The following is an 18684-nucleotide window of genomic DNA, read 5'->3' on the forward strand; positions in this document are numbered from 1 at the left end:
CCCGCTGACACTTGAGCCCCCCGAGCCTCAGAGAAGGCGAGGAGGTGGATCGCCCAGTGCCGAGGCCCGCCGTCCCGGTCCGAGCCGGGCACAGGAGCTGCTTTCAGCCCCGCGAACAGCTGGAGGGTTGCAGTGGGACCGCTTCGGCGGCTTCTCCCGCGCAATGCCCCGTCTGGCCCCTTGTGAAGGCAGTGAGCGTCCCCTTTCCAGAGCTGTCCCCCGTGACATCCAGAAAACGCGAAACCTCAGGAACAAGGCCGCAGCTTCAGACCGCGGCCCAGGAGGCCGATAGTGGGTGAGTGGGAGAGTCCCGGAGAGCAGGAGAGCAAAAAGCTGGTTTTCGGGAAAACCAATATGTTGGACCCCAAACATCCACCCTCCTCTCGGATCCAAGTTCTTTGAGAACTGGAACGATATCCCAGGACGAATGGGAGAGTTAGGCTGAGCTACACACCGGGGAGGCGGGGATTGGAGTTTACCCCCAGGCCCTTCGGACGCCTTCTTCGGTTCCCGCGTGGGTTGAGACGGCGGCAGCGGCCACCAGACTCAGCTAAAGGGCGGAGTCGCGAGGAGAAGCCAGTGGCGAGGGGAGGAGGAGGCCTGACTCTCCCCGCGAAGGCTCCAGTCCGGCTTTTGCCTCCGACTGCGGGCTCCCTCCCCACCCGCAGTCCCTCGCCCCGCCCCGCCCCGCCCCCCACCTTGGGGCAGGTGAGCGGCGGCCAATGGGCGAGCGCGGGGCAGGTGCCCGCTAACTCGCGCCTCGCAGCGCTGGGCTGGTGGGGCCAGGCAGGGCAGTGCGGGGACACCGGGGGCTGGGGTCGGTCCCAGCGGGACTCCGAAAGGAGGGAGCCGGGCTCAGCCCTCGGGCCTTACCGGCAGCTCGCAGCCTCGCACGGAGCCCGCGCCTGTGCGGGCGCCTGGAGCTGCCCGCTCCGCCGCAGCTGCCGCCGCGCCTGGCTGTACGCTGTGGCCGGACCCCGCGCTCGCTCGCTCACACACCCCTCGCCGCTCCGCGCCTGGCTCGCCCGCGGGGGCCGAGCGCAAGCGGGCGGGCGTGGGAGGTGAGGGGTGCGGGCGGGTGTGCATGTGCCTGGCTGGGTGCACACCCCGCACGGCGGCGGCGCCAGGACGCGGAGCGCTCCCCAGAGCCCGGCTGCCTCGCACAGCTCCCGCGGCTGCGACCATGTTCCAGCCCGCGGCCAAGCGCGGCTTTACCATAGAGTCCTTGGTGGCCAAGGACGGCGGCACCGGCGGGGGCACTGGCGGCGGGGGCGCGGGCTCCCATCTCCTGGCGGCGGCCGCCTCTGAGGAACCGCTCCGGCCCACGGCGCTCAACTACCCTCACCCCAGCGCGGCGGAGGCGGCCTTCGTGAGTGGCTTCCCTGCCGCGGCCGCCGCGGGCGCGGGCCGCTCGCTCTACGGTGGGCCAGAGCTCGTGTTCCCCGAGGCCATGAACCACCCCGCGCTGACCGTGCATCCGGCGCACCAGCTGGGCGCCTCCCCGCTGCAGCCCCCGCACTCCTTCTTCGGCGCCCAGCACCGGGACCCTCTCCATTTCTACCCCTGGGTCCTGCGGAACCGCTTCTTCGGCCACCGCTTCCAGGGTGAGTGCCCACGCTGTGCCCGCCGAGGCGGCCGGCCGGCGCCCGCGCTGCGGCGATGCGGGGGAGGCTCGGGGGCGCGCGGGGCCGTTCAGAAGTTACTGCTGGGAAGGCTGCAGGTCCGCGGAGGTAGATTCCCAAGCAGGGAACAGCCGTGCGGGCTCTACCCGCGCCTCTGCCGCGTTGGTCTCCCTCCCAGGAAAGCAGGTGGAGACCTCCAGGCTTTTCTAGAAAATATATCAGTTCGGACGCAAGCCCAGGCGCGTTGTCGGAGCCTCTGCTGGCCCTCGCCACGGCCTGCCCAATTGTCTCTCCCGGCTGAGCCAGTTTTAGCCCAGAGTACAACTGCTCCCGCTCTCCCTCCACCCGGCTTGACCTGGCACCACGCATCGCTCGCACGTCCACCACCACCTCCCAGACTTCAGCCTTCGCTGGCGCGTCAGGGCCGGGAAAAGTCCATCCGCGTGCTCTAGTTCTGTGGGAAGCAAGGGCAGCCGGGAGGGCGAGTCGGAGAGTTAATGTTCAGCGTGGAGGGCCCGGCTGTCTTGGGATATTTCTCGGCAACCTTGGCCCGACTTCTCCAAGTCACACGTGCCTCTCTTACCCAAGGTGGGGAAGGTTTGCAGTAAGCAAACTGGCTTGCGCCGTTGCTCGTCGCCTTTGGGAGGGAGCCTACCCGGCTGCTGGAGTACCGAGGACAGTTTTCCCGGGCAGGGGGCGGGGGCAGAGGGCTTTTAAGGTCGTAGCCCGTCCGAACCCCGGAGTTTGCACCCAGCAATCGGCTTGCTAATAAAGATCCTCCAGTGGCCTTACACACACACACACACACACACAGAGACACGTTTCAATTATTTGTCTTTCCCCGAGAAAAGAGAGTTGCATTTGTTGGAGTTCGTTTTCTTCCTTGAAATTTGTTGGAGTTTGTTTTTCTTTTCTTTTCTTTTCTTTTTTCTTTTTCTAAATTTTATTTTAAAGAGTGGCCTTGATTTGTACAGTCATCACTTTAGTTTCCAGTTTTATTTTGTTAGTGTAGACCAGACCGCAGCCTTGTGAGAAGGGTCTATGGCTCAGAGCTAGGTAACCCGGCTTTTAGAGAAACAAATGAAAGGGACATGGCTGGAGCTTCGGCTCCGGGAGCTAATGTGACGGTCAATAGTCTATGTCTACAGTCAATTAGATGTTTGGCACAGTTATTTAGATAATAAAATGAAAATTATCTGTTGACATTGACTTTCACAGAAAACCGCTTTCCCGGGTCCCGATTTGTCAGGCAATTTTTTCAGTCCCACCTGGCCAGTAGATCCTGACTTGGCAGATCCCACAAAACCAGAGAATGTAATTACTAGAATAAGAATGGTTGTGGGCAGCCTTGTCTCCTCTTTGAAGATTTCAAAGACTTGCCCAAATCCAAATCCGAAAAAAACAAAAATGCCTACAATGTCATCTGCCTTGGGCAAGAGTTTCTGCCACTTAAAAATAAATGTTTACCGATAACATGAGAATGTCTTCAAAATTGAGCAATCTACCCTGGTCCTCCGTGGGCTCGATCCGAAGCCTGGGTCTCAAAACCTGGCGCCCAAGGGCCAAGTTGTAGTTGGGGCGGTGTGTGAGCCCGCGGGCGGGCCGCCGCGGCCGAGGGGCTGGCGGGTTGGAGGCTGGTGGAGGGTTAGGGGTTCGGAGGAGAGGGCGGGGCCGCTCCTAAGTGCTGTGGCCTCCAGGGGTTCAGCTTGTCCGGAGGCGGCATCCTGGGCCGCACCCTCGGCTTCGAATCCAGCCCCTGACGCCCTCCGCACCGCGGTTCCCGCCTCCGGGCGCCGAGGGCCGGGGGCGCCTCGAGAAAAATCCAGCTCCAGCTCTGAGCGTCTCCAGCCAGGCGAGGCGAGGCGGATAAATCCTTCGCAAAACCCTCTTGGAAATTGCCGCCGCTTCCTGAGCCATCAGCCCCAGCGGGTACGTTATCGAGTTGCACAAACAGTTGAATTTTTCTCTCAAGAACCGAGTCTGGACGCGGAGATGGAGCCAAGTGTGGCTGCATTTTCAGACCCGGAAATCCGTTGGGTACCGAAGCACTTTTCGAACCCTGAAGCGCTGTGGCTTCGCGGTCCATCGTCGCCGCTGCAGACGGACGCGCTCCCCGGCGGCTCCACGCCCTCCAGTCCCGGCCAGGCCGCGGGGCTGGGAGCCGAGCCGTCTCGGGCCCTCCGGCGCCGCGTTTTCTAGAGAACCGGGTCTCAGCGATGCTCATTTCAGCCCCGTTTTAATGCAACAAACGAAACCCCACACGAACGAAAAGGAACATGTCTGCGCTCTGTGCGCAGCGCTCGGGCGGCGCGGTCCCGGCGCGCAGGGAAGCGGCGTCTCCGCTAACCGAGGTGGTGGAAGGGGAAAAGCGAATGCGGAATCGTCCTGGACCCCGAAGGTCGGGGCCGCTCGTGAGGCCCGAAGGGGAGGAGCCGGTGAAGACCAGGAGTGGGCCGCATTTCGGTACTGTTTCCCCGAGATCAGGAACTTTCTGGGTCTAGGAGCAACGCCGGGAGGGGGGTGTAGAGACCCAGCGCCCTGGGACCCGCAACGACAATGGGCCGGAGCTTCTAAGGTCGCCTTTGTTCTGGCAGGAGGACGGGGAATGAGGTTATCTCCGCCGCCTGTCCTGCCTCTCCTTCTCCTAGCCCTAGGGCCCTCCGCCCAGCCGTCCGGCCCTGAGCCCCCGGCCGGCGGCGGCCTCTCCAGCGAACACTGCAGCTCGAAGACTGCAGTTCGGACCCGGGTGCTTCGGATCCCCAGCTCCTACCTCCAGCCGCCTCATTCCTGGGAGTTCCTAGTGCTAGTTCCCAGCCATTGCCTTGAAGGGGCCCTAAAAGAGTGACTGTAGAAAAATCGGAGGGGTAGGGAGGCCGGGGGTGGGGGGAGAGGGGTATTCATTTCCCTAGCTCCAGGGAAGGCCATACCAGTCCCTTTCCACTTTGCTAACTGTCCTAGTCCGAAACTGACAGCCCGTTCTCACAGCCCGGAATTACTGCGTCCAAACAGGCCGCACTCCAGCCCCAAGTTTGTTCTGCCCTTGTAGTCCAGGCAAGGGAAACTGAACCCTTGGTAGGGGTGGTTCAGGCCTCCTTCCCACAGGTCGGGAGGGGGGTGGGTACAGGTACTTGGGCACCTAAGGCATCACCCTTGTCTTTGCGGAAACGTAGCAATTGATCTGTTTCTCAGGATGTTTGGTGTTGTACTGAACATCCGCTTTCTAACAGGGAAATGTCCTTATTCTTTTGGAATTAAATAACCTGTCATCACTTAGCATCTTGACTCATCCTGCAGTCTCCTGCTTCTCTGTGATGGGGTTAGAAGGACCCCTGTGTTTTTGCACTTGCATGTAAATATACCCTTTAGGAGACATGCTATCTACCACAACTGGACATGACAATGACCTGGGCCCATTTTCTCAGTAAGGTAGACCCAAAGCAACCTAGCATCCCCCTAAAATAACCAGACTTGAGGCAAAGGGGCATATATGTTGGGACAGAAGCTTGTTGCCTTCATCCTCTCATCTGGGTTTATAAAGACAAACACAGAGCACTCCACCACTCAGGTGACTGACATATACCACAGAATCGCAAAATAGTCACTAAGTGACAGACACTGGGGCAGACTGCAAACCTGCTTCCTCAGCCCCACACTGCCCTTCACACCTCTGCATCCTATTCACACACATTTACTGGGCTTTCCACACTGCAGCCTCACTTCTGACCAACCTGGGCCAGCCCAGCAGCTGAGGCCAAACCCTGCCAATGCTGGGATGAGCTAGGCTTTCTCTCTCCCTCTCTGGTTCATTTGTCCAGAGGAAACCACTACTGGGACTTCACCCAGGTTCATAACAATGTTGTTTTTTGAGGCAAGTTATTAACGTCAACAAGAAGCATTTGCTTTCCACCCACCTTTCCCTGGCCTACCTCACTTGGCCCCACCCCCGAGACTTTAATCTTCCTTATTCCCCACCTGGAGCAGGCTCCATATTTTTCTGCTCTTTACTCATCTCTGCCAGACCACCTTCCCTGACCATCTGTCTATTCCACTATCCCAAGTGAAACTTCTCTTCCTTCAGTCAGATCCGAGGGCCCTAGATCTGCCCCCACTTGAATAACCAAATGGGGTGTCCCTCACCCATCTCCCTGTGATGTGGTCCCACCATTTTTGTGGCCGCACAGATCCAACCAGTTGAAATTGATAAGATGACTGGAGGTTATTGACTGACCCCTCCCAGGCACTACCCCACAATCCTAGCAACTCTTTTCCACAGAAAACTCCAGCAAAAACTTGGCCTGTTTAGGTATCCACAGCCCAGAGACTTGGAGTAAGTAAGGTCAGGCAAGTTCCACCAATACAGTTACCTGGAGAGTTTTAGCTACAGCATCTCAATTATGTGCTTTTGCTTCACTTACATAGATGTTTCCAGAGATGGGAGATGTTAACTGAATTATCCAGGTGATTGTCTTAGAGCAAAACAACAGGTCAAATCAAGTCCAACCAGTAGCCATCTCTGAAGAAATTAATTGGATCAGTCAGTCCCAAGAGCTAACTCTGTCAAAATATTCCATCTAGAGTTCTGTGTTGTTGGTGCGTCAGGAGGCTGTTATGTGCCCTTGCATGAGAATCCATGGGTGATTTTGTCAGAGCCTGTTTTGAGTCTTGTTAGCATGTGCAACCAAGCCAGAGATTGTGTGAGGGCCTAGTTGCGGGGTGCGGGGTTGGGGGGGGGGGTTCATTGAGACAGGGGCTGTGGGTAGAGGCTTGTTTTGGCATTGATAGTTTCTGACCCCATCTCCCCTACCCCAGCTTCATCCAGTCCAGTGTTATCCCTTCCTCCTGCATGTGGGAGCTGAGTCCCTATGCTGGCCAACATTTGCTAAGGGACAGTCACACTCTAAAAATCCTATACAGTAGATGGGAAAAAAAGACAGTAGGGAGGCTGGAACATATATTTACACACGCCCATGCAGAAACCAATATATCTATATCTATATATATTAGAGAGAAAGATGACATCTAGATATTTATACACATGTTTCTTTAGCAAGGGACTATTCAGGGATGAAGCAGGGATGAAGCTTTTCCCACCAGACAGTACTTGGAGTCTCCAGTGTGTGTGTTGGGGTAGGGGTTTGGGGGCTTACTCTAGAGGCTGGGTCTCTGGACAGCCAAGGCCTGGAGGAGAGAGAGGTGGAGAAAGGGGAAGAAGCAGCCTGACTTTCCACTTGCAGGTGCTGCCTGGACCACTGACCTAGCCACTGGCCTATTTATACCCTCTGCAAGACAGAGCTAGAGCCTGCTAGCAGGAGTTTTTAATGAGCTAGTAGCCTGAGCATTCAGCCGCAAGACTAGTGCAAGCAGGTGTGAAGGGATTGCTCTTTGGGTACCTTCTAGTTCTTGAATCTGTGTTTGGCAAGGGTGTGCCTGGCACACCGCTGCTCCCCTTATCACCTTCCTGACCCCCGGCCCTGCCTCTACCCTGGGTCCTCTTGGAGGGAGATGTTTTGCGACCAGTTAACTAAAAGCAAATCGTTGGGACTGGCGGCCAGGGCAGCGCCTCTGGGAAAGGACGGAGAAAGAGAGCCAAGGGACTTTTCTTCGCCACCCCTTGGCCTCTTCCGCTGCCCCAGGCATTGTGGATTTGGGCTAGTCGGCGCCTTGTCCGGCGTGGACCCATCTCTTGGCCTAACAGAGGGATCTGGAGTGCTGTTATTCCCCGCGTACCCCCGCGGAGTGGCTCTCTAGTGTGGGGAGGTGTCGAGGAGGGGAGTGGACTTAGGGAGGGGGCGGCCAAAGGGCAAAGGGAGAAATGGCGTGTGTGTGCGTGTCAAGGAATAGAGAGGGCAGGGCGCGTGGGAGCAGGGCGGGAGGCCGGGCTCTGCCGGGCCCCGGCTCACGGCGCCCCTTCTCTCTGTCTGTACCTGCGTGTGTTGCCGTCGGCGGCGGGGCCGCAGCCAGCGACGTGCCCCAGGACGGGCTGCTTCTGCACGGCCCCTTCGCACGCAAGCCCAAGCGGATCCGTACGGCCTTCTCGCCCTCGCAGCTGCTGCGGCTGGAGCGCGCCTTCGAGAAGAACCACTACGTGGTGGGCGCCGAGCGGAAGCAGCTGGCCGGCAGTCTCAGCCTTTCCGAGACGCAGGTAATCACCCCCGGTCGCGGCCTGCCCAGCGCCCGGAGCCCAGGTCGAAGTGAGGGTGCGCGGGTGCAGGAGAGGCCCTGAGCCCGCCCCAGCCCAGCACCACTGGGTTCCAAAAAGCCCCCCTTCCTCGCGGCGCTGCAGTCAAGCCTGTCTAATTTAGAGCCCCTTCCTGGAGACTGCGTGCAGCCTGCTGAGGCCGCAGGACTTTTGTCAAGCGCTAAGGACCTAGCAGGAGGCAGAGTAAATGCAAACTGCATCCCGAGCCCGGCTCCCAAAGCTCCTCACAGAGGGACCAGATTCTCTGGAGGAAGCGGGTCGCCTGGGGAGAGGGCAGCGCAGGCAGCACCAAGGCCACTGGAGCTGGCCCCAGCCCTGGCATTACTGCAGCCCTTTTCCCGCCACTGTGCCGGGGCGCTCATAGTCCTGCGGGGAGCCAGTCCGCACTGGCTTTGCTGCTGTTCCGGGGCCTTGGCTGCCCACCAGCCAAGGGAGGGTCTGGGGAGAAAGCCCAGGTGTCCTCAGACTACCAATAGAGGGGCTTAGCCAGGGAGGGGCCAGCCCCTGCTTGGGGCCCGAGGGTTCCTCTGATCCGGCCCAGGCCGTCTGGTAGGGCTGTGGAAGCCACGGTGTGCGCGCGCAGAGCATCTGAGGGGCCTGGGCATGGTGGGAAATAGACCCCGGGTACTCAGGGGCTGCTCTGAATCACTGGAAAGGCTGTCGAATGGGAGAAGGAATAAACCCCAACGGCGTCTGGGCTTGAACTGAGTGAAATTAACAATTACCGTGTAGTGTTTTTGTAAATGATCATTAATTTAAGGGAAAAAATTAAAGAATTAGATGAAAGTTATAGGGAGGTGGATTTGGGTTCATTGTAAGTAGACTTTGCCATAAATAAATGCTGCCTGGGGATCACTGCATAAGCTCCTGGTCCACCCGGGTCCGACGTGTTGGAGTGGGGCTCAGCGACCCTCAGCCTAGCTGCTGCCCTGGAGCTGGATTTCAGTCTCTGGATGGGCCTTGCGTGCCTGCCGGCTCCCAGAGTTGCGAGAGGCCAGCTCCACGGTCCCCCAGCTACCTCCCGGCTGACTTTTCACCTTCCGCTCCCCTTTTCCTCGTGGTCTCGCCCCTACTACACCATCGTCCCCTCCCAAGTCCCGGGCAGTGAGAAGATGCCCGGCATGGGGGGCAGCCGGAGCCTCCCTTTAGCAGCCAGAGTAGGAAGGGGGCTTAGTGAGGGAGCCTAGACCCAAACTTCATCCCCAGCTTTCTTCGGCGGACCTCACCCTCTCCTCCTTTGGTGGCATTATTGGCATCTATTGTCATATCTGTCTGATGCCCCACTTAACAATCTACAAATCGCTCATGGGTCAGAGGCAGGACCCGTGCGTTTTCAGACATGCTTGCTGGGCTGTTCTAACTGCAGGGGAAAAGCTTACAAAACAAGAGTTAATTTAAAAACGTTTCAAAGAAAGATATGTTTTTAAAATATAAGTTAATAAAATAACACTCCCTTTTCCCTTCTGGCAGTGTTTTAAAATTATTGTTTGAAACAAGGTGTTAGTTTAAGAATGGTGTTTATAATTAATCTCATTTAAAAAGTAATATTTATTAAATTTTAATTGCAGAAGTGTAAGAAAACAAAAATGGTTTTTAATCCTACCACCCACAGATTAACACTTGTTGAAATAATGTCATTGTTTTTAAACTTTCAATTTTTTAGCTCAGTGAGAGCATTTTTAATTAACTCTCTTTCAAACTGAACCTAGATGCCTGTCAATATTTGCTCCTAACAATGCCAGTTAGTAGACGGACTGATTGTTTCTTTCATTTTTATTATGAGACATTTCAAACATATATTTAAAACAAAACCAGATAGAATAACATAAATGTATCCAGCTTCATTAACTATCAAAACTTAGGGTTAATCTTCTTCCCATCTGTAAATGAGCTGCTTTTTGCATATGGTACAACAAAAAGAATGAGGGGAGGTTTTAGCCTGAAGAATCTCCCGTGGCAGCCTGTCCTTCCAGGTGAAGACCCTGAGATGGAGAGATGGATTGGGCAGAGCTTCCCAGGTGGGCAAACATGATTTTAAATAGCTGCCTCCCTGCTAACTTAACTGTGTAACCCTGGGCAAGTCACTTAACCTCTCTGAGCTCTGGTTTCCTCATCGAGAAAATAGGTTGTTTAATGACTAAAGTACCTCATATGAGCTCAAATAATATTAATCCCCGTCCCTAGTACCTTCCCTTTAAGGTAGTATGTTGGATTAGAAGCATAAGAAGATCCAAACCTGGGTGTCCTCTTAGACCAGTGTTTTTCCTGCCTTATGCAGTTTCCATCATCAACATTGCCTTTCTGTTGCCCTCATAACTTATCATTTGGAGCCAGGCTATATAATTAACTACTTCTCTATCCACCTCTTGGTACTTACCAGGCAAGCTTACCTGTCATTTCCAGCTATGAACTATTTGTCAGGCATCAGTCACCCCCATCAACCCCCCTGCCATGCATTTCTACTGTTAATATCTGTATCTGTCTCTCAGAGCTTTCTAATCTGTCCCTCCCCGTGGCTGTTTTACATCTAGCCATCTACTTCTGTCTGCTCTCATTAAACTGCCTCCCCAAAACTGGCTAATTTATATTTCCGATTTTTCTATTAATTATATGTTCTTCCTAACAATAAGAACTAATTACCCATTTGTTCATTATCTTTGTCATCTATCTTACCTTCCGTGTGTCCATCATTCATCTCAAACTTCATCTCCATCGAGCTATTTAGCAACTGACAGTATATCCATATGTCTGGTAATGGTTATCTATTATCTTATTAGCTCTGGCTTTGTCTTCTCTCTGGGTCTGGGCCTCGGTTTCTGTAATTGTGAGATTGAATGACACAAATTCCAGGGTTTTTTCTAGCCCTGAGTTTCTGTGGCTCCTCTACATTCTACTTCTCTGTGTTTCTGTACACTCCCTCCTCCACATTCTCAGAGCTCACCACACAACCCCTGCCTATCATGATTTGCATCAAACTTTGTTGTTATTACTTAATTATCTGCCATGTCCAAACATCAATCTGTAGACCAGCAGCATGCATCTCTCAGGGAGATCTTAAAATACAGATTCCTGGGCCTCACCCAGGAGATTCTCTTAGGAAGTCCAGGATAGGGTACAGGAAAAAGTTTAAAAACAGTTCTTTGGGTGATCGTGATGAGTAACAGGCCTGAGCATCTTAGCTCTGGGAGGCAGAGGCCAAGCCTGTCTATTTCTCACAGGACCCAGCTCAGTGCCCGGGATGGAGTAGATGCTCAATAAACATGTATTGAATTAATGAACACATTTCTCTTTGCCCATACAAATACACACTGACTTTATCAATCATTCCCCTTGCTCTCTGCTGTCACTGCTGCCTCCCTGTCCCTCTCCTTCTATCTTTCCCGTGTACTTTCACAGCTGATTGTTGATTTAAATTACACATATACCAGTTTGTGGATAAAACTTCTCGGAGGGTTACTCAGATCAGTATGTGTGTGAGCTCTTAATCCAGAGCTCAGAGGTCCATGCACTCCCAAAACTTCAGCCGGGTGCTGGGAGGTGGGCAACCTGGGTGACTATGTATGTTTAATGGGAGTGGGGTATTCGTGCTGGGATGGCCAGTGCCTCAATCTAGGAGGTGAGGGAAGAGCCCTGGGCAAGGGCTAGTTCTCCCTTCAGGTTCTAATGACTTGTTCCTCACTGCTTCGGTGCCACCCTGGAGTATGACCAAGAAGGTACCAGTCTAAGCTTCAGTCCTGGTGGCTGGTTGGGCAGACCTGGGCCTGGGTCATTGCAGAGGCTCAGGTTTAATGAGTATGTGTAATGGGTGTGTGCAACATGTGCCTGCCCACCATGTGGGGCACCAGCGGGCTTCATGTGATTGATGCCCAAAGGTCAGATGATAGCATAGGTACACACTGGATGCCATTAGGCAGTCACATGACATGGAGTGCATCTTGCATGCTTCAGTGTGTGTTCGTGTGTGTCGGGGGTAGGGGTAAGTTAGTTTTAGGGGAAGTGAGAGAAAGCACCTGGTTGCTCCAGGTTGATCAACTGGTCAGTGTTTCCAGCTACTCCTTCTGCTCTGAAGAGATCAGCAGGTGTTTCTTGACCTTGTCTGGGTTAGAGTTTAGCTGAGCAGTGAGGGCAAAGGGTACAGAAACGTGGTCTGTGGCTCTGAAGATTGCTCACTGAGTGATGAAGCCTAAGTGCCAAGCTTGCACACTTGTGAAGCATGCACAGGATGAATGACTAGGGTCCCCTTGATGTCACAGCTGTGGGCTGAGGGGTATCAGGATAGAAATGCTTGAGAAGATGGCTCTGGGAGGCCTCAGACCTGGAAGGCTTGGGGGAATGCTTATGATCCTACGTTGGAGGGAAAGAAGGGGAGGGTTTGAGGCAGGCAGATGAAGATAGAGCAGGAGCTGTCCAGACCAGCCACCATCTTGGAGTCCAAGGCAGGGAGATCTTGGGAGGCAGGAGTTACGGTCACCTGCCTATGGCTTTTTCCCCTCAGAGGCATGGAAAGGAGGATTTGGAGGGTCCTTTCCTGCTCTGGAATGTTCTGCCCTTAGAGGGATGGATAAGAGGGGGATATCCAAGTGACCTGAATTTTAGGAAGAAATCAAGAGACATTTGTTCCTAGCTCACGGTGTGTCCATATCTCTTGTCTAAGTCTTGGCTTTTCTTCAAGAACTTCTGCATCTCATGTTCTAGGAGTCCTGTGTGGGAGGATGAGGGGGAGATAAAGGAGATTAGAGTGGTTCTGTGAGGAGCTGGGACTGGGGACATGTCCTGAGGTAAATCTTATGATGTCTCCCTGAGAGAGAGAGAGGAAGGGTCCAGGCTGGGCTGAAAGAGGAGTAGACAGGGAGGCTTAGGGATATTATGGTTATGGTTGGTGGGGAGCTGGAGGTGACCTCAGCTTACTGGGGTGAAGGTTGAACTTAGCATGGCATTGGGCTTGACCTCGAGAGTGGGAACAGCCCACATGATCAAATGATAGGAAATGGGTCCCCAGGGAAGAGAGTAGGCTGAGGGGCGACTTGATTGATGTCTCCAGGCTCCTGTCCATTCTGGGATATTTGAAATCTTTGACGACAGGACACTTATTCACCTGAAAGTGTGCAAGGGCCTGGAGCCACAGACCTTTCCATTTGCAGGAGTGGTGAAAAAGAAGGGATCCAGACCTCGTTCATTCAAAATAGATTATTCCAAAGTAAAGTCTGATTAGTTCTGAAATATTGGCTGGAGCTGTATATTTGCTTGTTTGTTAGTTCATTTTTCCCTTTGTTCTTGCATGCATGTCTTCATTCATTAATGCATACATTGATCAATCCTCTAGCAAATTGATTCATTCATCCATAGCAGTTTCACCTTCTTCATTCTGCCTGACGCAAGCCAACCCTTCTTCCGCCCAGCAGTAGGTCTCCCTCCTCCAACTTCCCCTAAAAGTGGCCAATCCAATTTACCATGTGGAATATTAAAAACTGGCCCTCTTGCAAAAGTGTCCACAAAACTAAGAAAAAGATCCCGTCTCTGTATCACTGAGCACTTCTCAAACCCTTTGCTGATTAGAATTCTGCCCCTCTTCTATTCATTTTCTCCTGTTTTCCAGGTCTGGCCCAGGTACCTCTTGCCTAGAGCATAGGCCCGTCCAGCCAGATGACTATACATGGAACATGTCCTCTGGGCAGGGCACTGGGACTAACATACCACTTTGGTTCTCCAGTCTCATAGTGTGGTGAGGAGACAGATGTAAATAAGTAAATTAGTGCACAGTGGGGGTCACTGTTACCGAGACTGGGAAGAGGTACTAAGGAACTACAGGCAGGTGATGGGGCAGGCCCATCAAGGAACATCAGGTCAGTGTCTTGAAGGCTAAGGAGAGTATTCCAGGTTAGGTAACTCAGGAGAACAGAGACTTTTGGAAGGATCTGGCCTCTGAGAAACTGAGACGTTCAGTGAAGTGAGGACTTGGGAGACCACAAGGGACCTCTTGCTACAGTAGAGAGGTCAGAGTGGGCAAGGGGTCCTCCAGCCAACATTCCAACTGTACCTTGGGGCTTAGAGAGGGGTGAGGAGTGTGTGTTGGGGATGGGGAGGCATGTGCAGGACAGATCCAGCTCCTTTCCAGGGCCTGTGTTCTCTAGGGAAGGGGGTCTGGAGGATCCAGAGTTGCCTGTAGGTTGGAGAGGTCATGAAATGTCACTCTCATCTCCTAATACCCTCAGAGCCCAGTTCCTTTTCTTTTACCCAGCAAAAAATAACTACCATTATCAATCATCTATTAAGGAAAATTCAGAAAAGTAGAAAGAAGAAAGAAACATCACCCACCCTTTGGGTCCATTTCCTTCTAGTCTTTTTTCCCCATGTGTAGATTTTGTTTTTCTATGGTTATGATCACACTGTGCCAGCCCTGTGCATCCTGGCGTTTCCACTAATGCTATGAAGTCATAAGCACCACCCTGTTATTGCAGTCTTTGTAAACAGCATCTGGACACTCAGCCCAAGGCTGTTCTCCGGAAGATGGCCAGGCTGCACAGGGAGAGGGTTTATGTCCCTGCTTCTAGAGAGATGCCTACTTGACCCCAGTATTTTTCATGGAGAAAATACTCAGAATCACCTTTCACTTGGGTGCCCTAGGAAGCTGCCTCTGGCCTATCCTGTGCCTGAAGTCGCCATCCAAAGCTTTCCTTCTTTGAGCCAGTGTTGCTAGACAAGGGCAGCATGCTGGGCCCATCCCACTACAGGCCAATGTGACCGTCAGTCTCCTTCCTGAAGGACACTTGGAAATGCGTGTGGAAGGAGAAAGGTACAGAAAAGGGCCCTTGGTCCCTGGTACTGCCTGCATCACCTGACGGTCACCTTCGGCCAGCCCACTTGGGCTTCTCAGGAATGACGCCCCGGCCCTGCATCCGGCCCTGAGTCACGCGCAGGAGGCAGGGTGAGCTCACCCACCCACTGGCTGGCACAGTCACAGCAGGCTCCAGGGTGGGGGGCAGGGGCGAGGCTGCTGCCAAATGGTTGTGCTGAGAACCACCCAGGGTCCAGGTGGCCCTGCGCCCAAAGATAGGTGGGCTTGGAGTCCAGCAGCCTGTGCCCAGAGCCTCCGCCATCCTCCACGGCCGGCCTAGGTGAGATGTCCAGGCTATGGGTTTGGGAATGAGGGGAGAATCCCCTTGCCCTCACTCCATCCATCGAGGCTGGGCACCAACCCTTCCTGGGCCAGCTTTCCAGACCCTGGCTGGCTGCTCTGCAAGCACTCAGTGCCAGCTACCCCCATCCCCGTGCCAGTGCTCTAAAATCAGTGCTCTCAAACCAGGGCAGATAGCACAGTGGAAGTCCCGGCAAGAAGAGACTGTGAGGGGAGGTCCTGGGGTAGGTGGGACAGAGAGGACTGCCTGGGAAGGGTGTAGGGGCAGCACCTCCTGGGCATGAAACCATCTGCAGGGCACAGGGGCCAGGTCTGCCTCTGGATGCACTGCTTGGCCTTGTGGCTAAGGCCTGTGCTTTACCCAGTTCTCTGGGAGCAGGGGCTGGACCTAGCAGTCTTTCTGAGGCCTGCCCTCAGCCCTGCCCAGGGTTCAAGGATCTCCCCTCAGCATCATTGCTGCTGCCAAAACTAAGAGGCTACCCACCATTCCTCACCCGCAACTCTGCCACGCAGCACCGTCTGCACAGCTGCAGTTGGCCACACCTACTTGCTTTTGAATGTGCTGTCATTTCCTGGAAACCATCCGGGCCTTGTAGCCTGCCCTCTGCACCTCTTCCCCCAGGGGCCCTCTGGGGCAAGAATCCAAGAGGTGCCCTGGCACTGCAAGAGTCCCCAGAACATTTCTTCTATGCATGAAGGACTGAAGCCCCGAGGGGGAAGGGACTTAGCTGAGAATCAGTACCTAGGATCCTCCTGCCAACACTGAAGACGGTGTGGGTCTGGCCCGACTCTGCAAAGCCAAGTAAAGAACCACGGAGTCAGGGAGAGTTGACAGATAAAGGCTTTCTCCACAGCCCACAAGCACTAAGGCCAGTCCAGGAGCCAGGACAAGCCTCCCAGATTATGCATGAGAGGACATTAAGGGCTGTGTCCTGGACACTGAACAGATACTGGAGGAGGAGGGAAAAGAGGCTTCCTGGAGGACATGGCTTAGAACCATAGACCTGTCCTCTGCCTCACGCCTCCTCCAACATGGAGGATGGTTGTCCAGTTTTTGTTTGAACCCCACCCCATACCTTGCCAGGGCTCTCACTGCCAGACACAGAAGAGGGGGCTCCCTGGGTTCAAAGTGGAGCTCGCTTCTGTCCCCTGGGCTTCTCCTGACTGTTCCTTGTGTGACCTGTTCCCACATCTGGATGGGCTGCAGGAGCCAGTGCTGTGGGGACAGAAGGTCTGGAGCTGCCCATGAAGGGCAGAACACCGTCCTCAGACCCGCCTCCTCCCTGTCCTTGTCTGTCCAAGGAGAATGAGGCCTCACTACCCTGAGGAGCTGGCACCTGAGGGACAAGGCCCCCCACCTGCCCAGCTCCAGCCTCTACAGCTCCACTTCTGAGGAGGGGTGGGAGAGAGCTACATGAGGTTGCTAAGAAAGCCTCCCCTGAAGAAGGAGACCACACAGTGTGTGAGGTTGGAGTCTCTAGCAGCGGGTTCTGTGCCCCCAGGGGTAGTCTGGCTGTCCAGGCACTGCTCTTGGTATAAACGCCACCTCCTGGTTATGAAACCATGCCCACTCTGCCTCTGTGTATGGAAAAGAGCATGGGGCTGGCCCATGGGGTGCTGTCCACTTTAGGCCCTGTGGGAGCTCATGGGAACCCACGCAGTGGGTCATAGGCTCCCTCATTTACTACTCACATCCACTCTGTGAAGGAGCGATTATGATCTCTCCTCTAGAAACTCGCGGAGTCCCAGGTCTGCCAGCTTCCAGAGCCTGCGCTCCTCCACCTGGGCTTGGCTTTGCTGGGGCTAGAGGGGCTGGGATGCGCAGCAGCTCTGTGACCCTTTATTTGAGAGGAACAGGAAAAACATCCTCCTCTCTGGCCCACTGTGTCCTCTTCCTGCCCTGCCATCCCCTTCTGTGAATGTTAGACCCATGGGGGCAGCTGGCCAGAGGGGACCCCGACCTGGGGGCCCTAACCCTATGTAGCCTTGGTCTTCCCATCAGGCTCTCAGCTCGGCCTGACTGTTGAGGCCCCAGTGGCTGCTCTGGCGGCCTCCTGAGTTTCTCATCCATGCCCCTCCCTCCCTGGCCCAGGTGAAGGTGTGGTTCCAGAACCGGAGGACAAAGTACAAACGGCAGAAGCTGGAGGAGGAAGGGCCTGAGTCCGAGCAGAAGAAGAAGGGCTCCCATCACATCAACCGGTGGCGCATCGCCACGAAGCAGGCCAATGGGGAGGACATCGATGTCACCTCCAATGACTAGGGTGGGCCACCACAAACCCACGAGGGCAGAGTGCTGCTTGCTGCTGGCCAGGCCCCTGCGTGGGCCCAAGCTGGACTCTGGCCACTCCCTGGCCAGGCTTCGGGGAGGCCTGGAGTCATGGCCCCACAGGGCTTGAAGTCCGGGGCTGCCATTGACAGAGGGACAAGCAATGGGCTGGCTGAGGCCTGGGACCACTTGGCCTTCTCCTCGGAGAGCCTGCCTGCCTGGGCGGGCCCGCCCGCCACTGCAGCCTCCCAGCTGCTCTCCGTGTCTCCAATCTCCCTTTTGTTTTGATGCGTTTCTGTTTTAATTTATTTTCCAGACACCACTGTAGTTTAGTGATCCCCAGTGTCTCCCTTCCCTATGGGAATAATAAAAGTCTCTCTCTTAATGACACGGGCATCCAGCTCCAGCCCCAGAGCCTGGGGTGGTAGATTCCGGCTCTGAGGGCCAGTGGGGGCTGGTAGAGCAAATGCGTTCAGGGCCTGGGAGCCCGGGTGGGGTACTGGTGGAGGGGGGCAAGGGTAATTCATTAACTCTTCTCTTTTGTTGGGAGACCCTGGTCTCTACCTCCAGCTCCACAGCAAGAGAAACAGGCTAGACATAGGGAAGGGCCACCCTGTATCTTGAGGGAGGACGGGCCCAGGTCTTTCTTAACATATTGAGGGGTGGGAATCAGGCCCAGGTAATTCAGTGGGAGACAGTGCTTCCCTGTGCCTAGAGACTCTGGTGGCTTCTCCCGTTGAGGAGAAACCAGAGGAAGGGAGGATTGGGGTCTGGGGGAGGGAACACCACTCACAAAGGCTGACGGTTCCAGACCGAAGTCGTGGGCCCACCAGGATGCTCACCTGTCCTGGGGGAACCCCTGGGCAGGTTAAGACTACAGAGATAGGACTTAAGGCTGAGCCTGCATCCAGTCCCCAGTGACTCACGGCCTCCTCAGCCCAAGAAAGAGCAACGCGCTGGGACCCGCTGAGCTCTTATGTTCACCTGCCCTTCTGTTTGTCCCACTTGTCAGGATGAAGGTTTCCTGACAAGCATATCTGCATTCCTAAGTCTTTCCCTTACGACATCTAGACCCCTCTTTCTTCTTCACCTCCCATGTGCTCATGAAACCTCTGCTCTTTGGCCTCCATGCCACCATTCTGCTGGTGCTGACAGTCACCAACTACAGTCGCTGGCCGCTCCCTTGTGGCCAAACTCAACCACTTCCTGTCTGGGTTCACCTGCTCCCTGATCTGTTGGCCATGCCCTCCTGGATTCTCCCACCCTGCTCTGCCTTCATTTCGGTAGCTCTGACTCCTCCTCCAGCCTGAGCTCATTCAGTGTCATCCATGCCTTGTCACCTCTGGCCACCCCCAGGTCAGTCCTTGCTCTCCCTGCCTCCTCATTGTGCCCTCTGCCTCGGGGGCTCACATCCACTTCCAGGACTTCTCTTTGGCTCCCTGGTCTGTGTCTTTAGCTGACC

General features: G+C 54.8%; 1 protein-coding gene across 2 annotated transcripts; it reads left to right on the plus strand.

The window, feature by feature from the left end:
* The first annotated feature begins 712 nt into the window (after positions 1-712).
* Positions 713-18140, plus strand: EMX1 (empty spiracles homeobox 1). 2 transcript variants are annotated; one of them, XM_025353700.1, is made up of 3 exons: positions 713-1608; positions 7584-7764; positions 17049-18140. In XM_025353700.1, exons 1-3 carry the CDS (start codon positions 1085-1087, stop codon positions 17214-17216), a joined length of 873 nt encoding a protein of 290 aa, XP_025209485.1. In that variant the 5' UTR covers positions 713-1084; the 3' UTR covers positions 17217-18140. The 2 variants fall into 2 exon arrangements, with proteins under 2 accessions (XP_025209485.1, XP_025209484.1); XM_025353699.1 differs by having other exon boundaries at positions 713-1604; positions 7580-7764; positions 17049-17610.
* Positions 18141-18684: the final 544 nt, after the last annotated feature.

The sequence above is a fragment of the Theropithecus gelada genome, chromosome 13 (genome assembly GCF_003255815.1).
Source record: "Theropithecus gelada isolate Dixy chromosome 13, Tgel_1.0, whole genome shotgun sequence".
Classification (NCBI taxonomy): domain Eukaryota; kingdom Metazoa; phylum Chordata; class Mammalia; order Primates; family Cercopithecidae; genus Theropithecus; species Theropithecus gelada.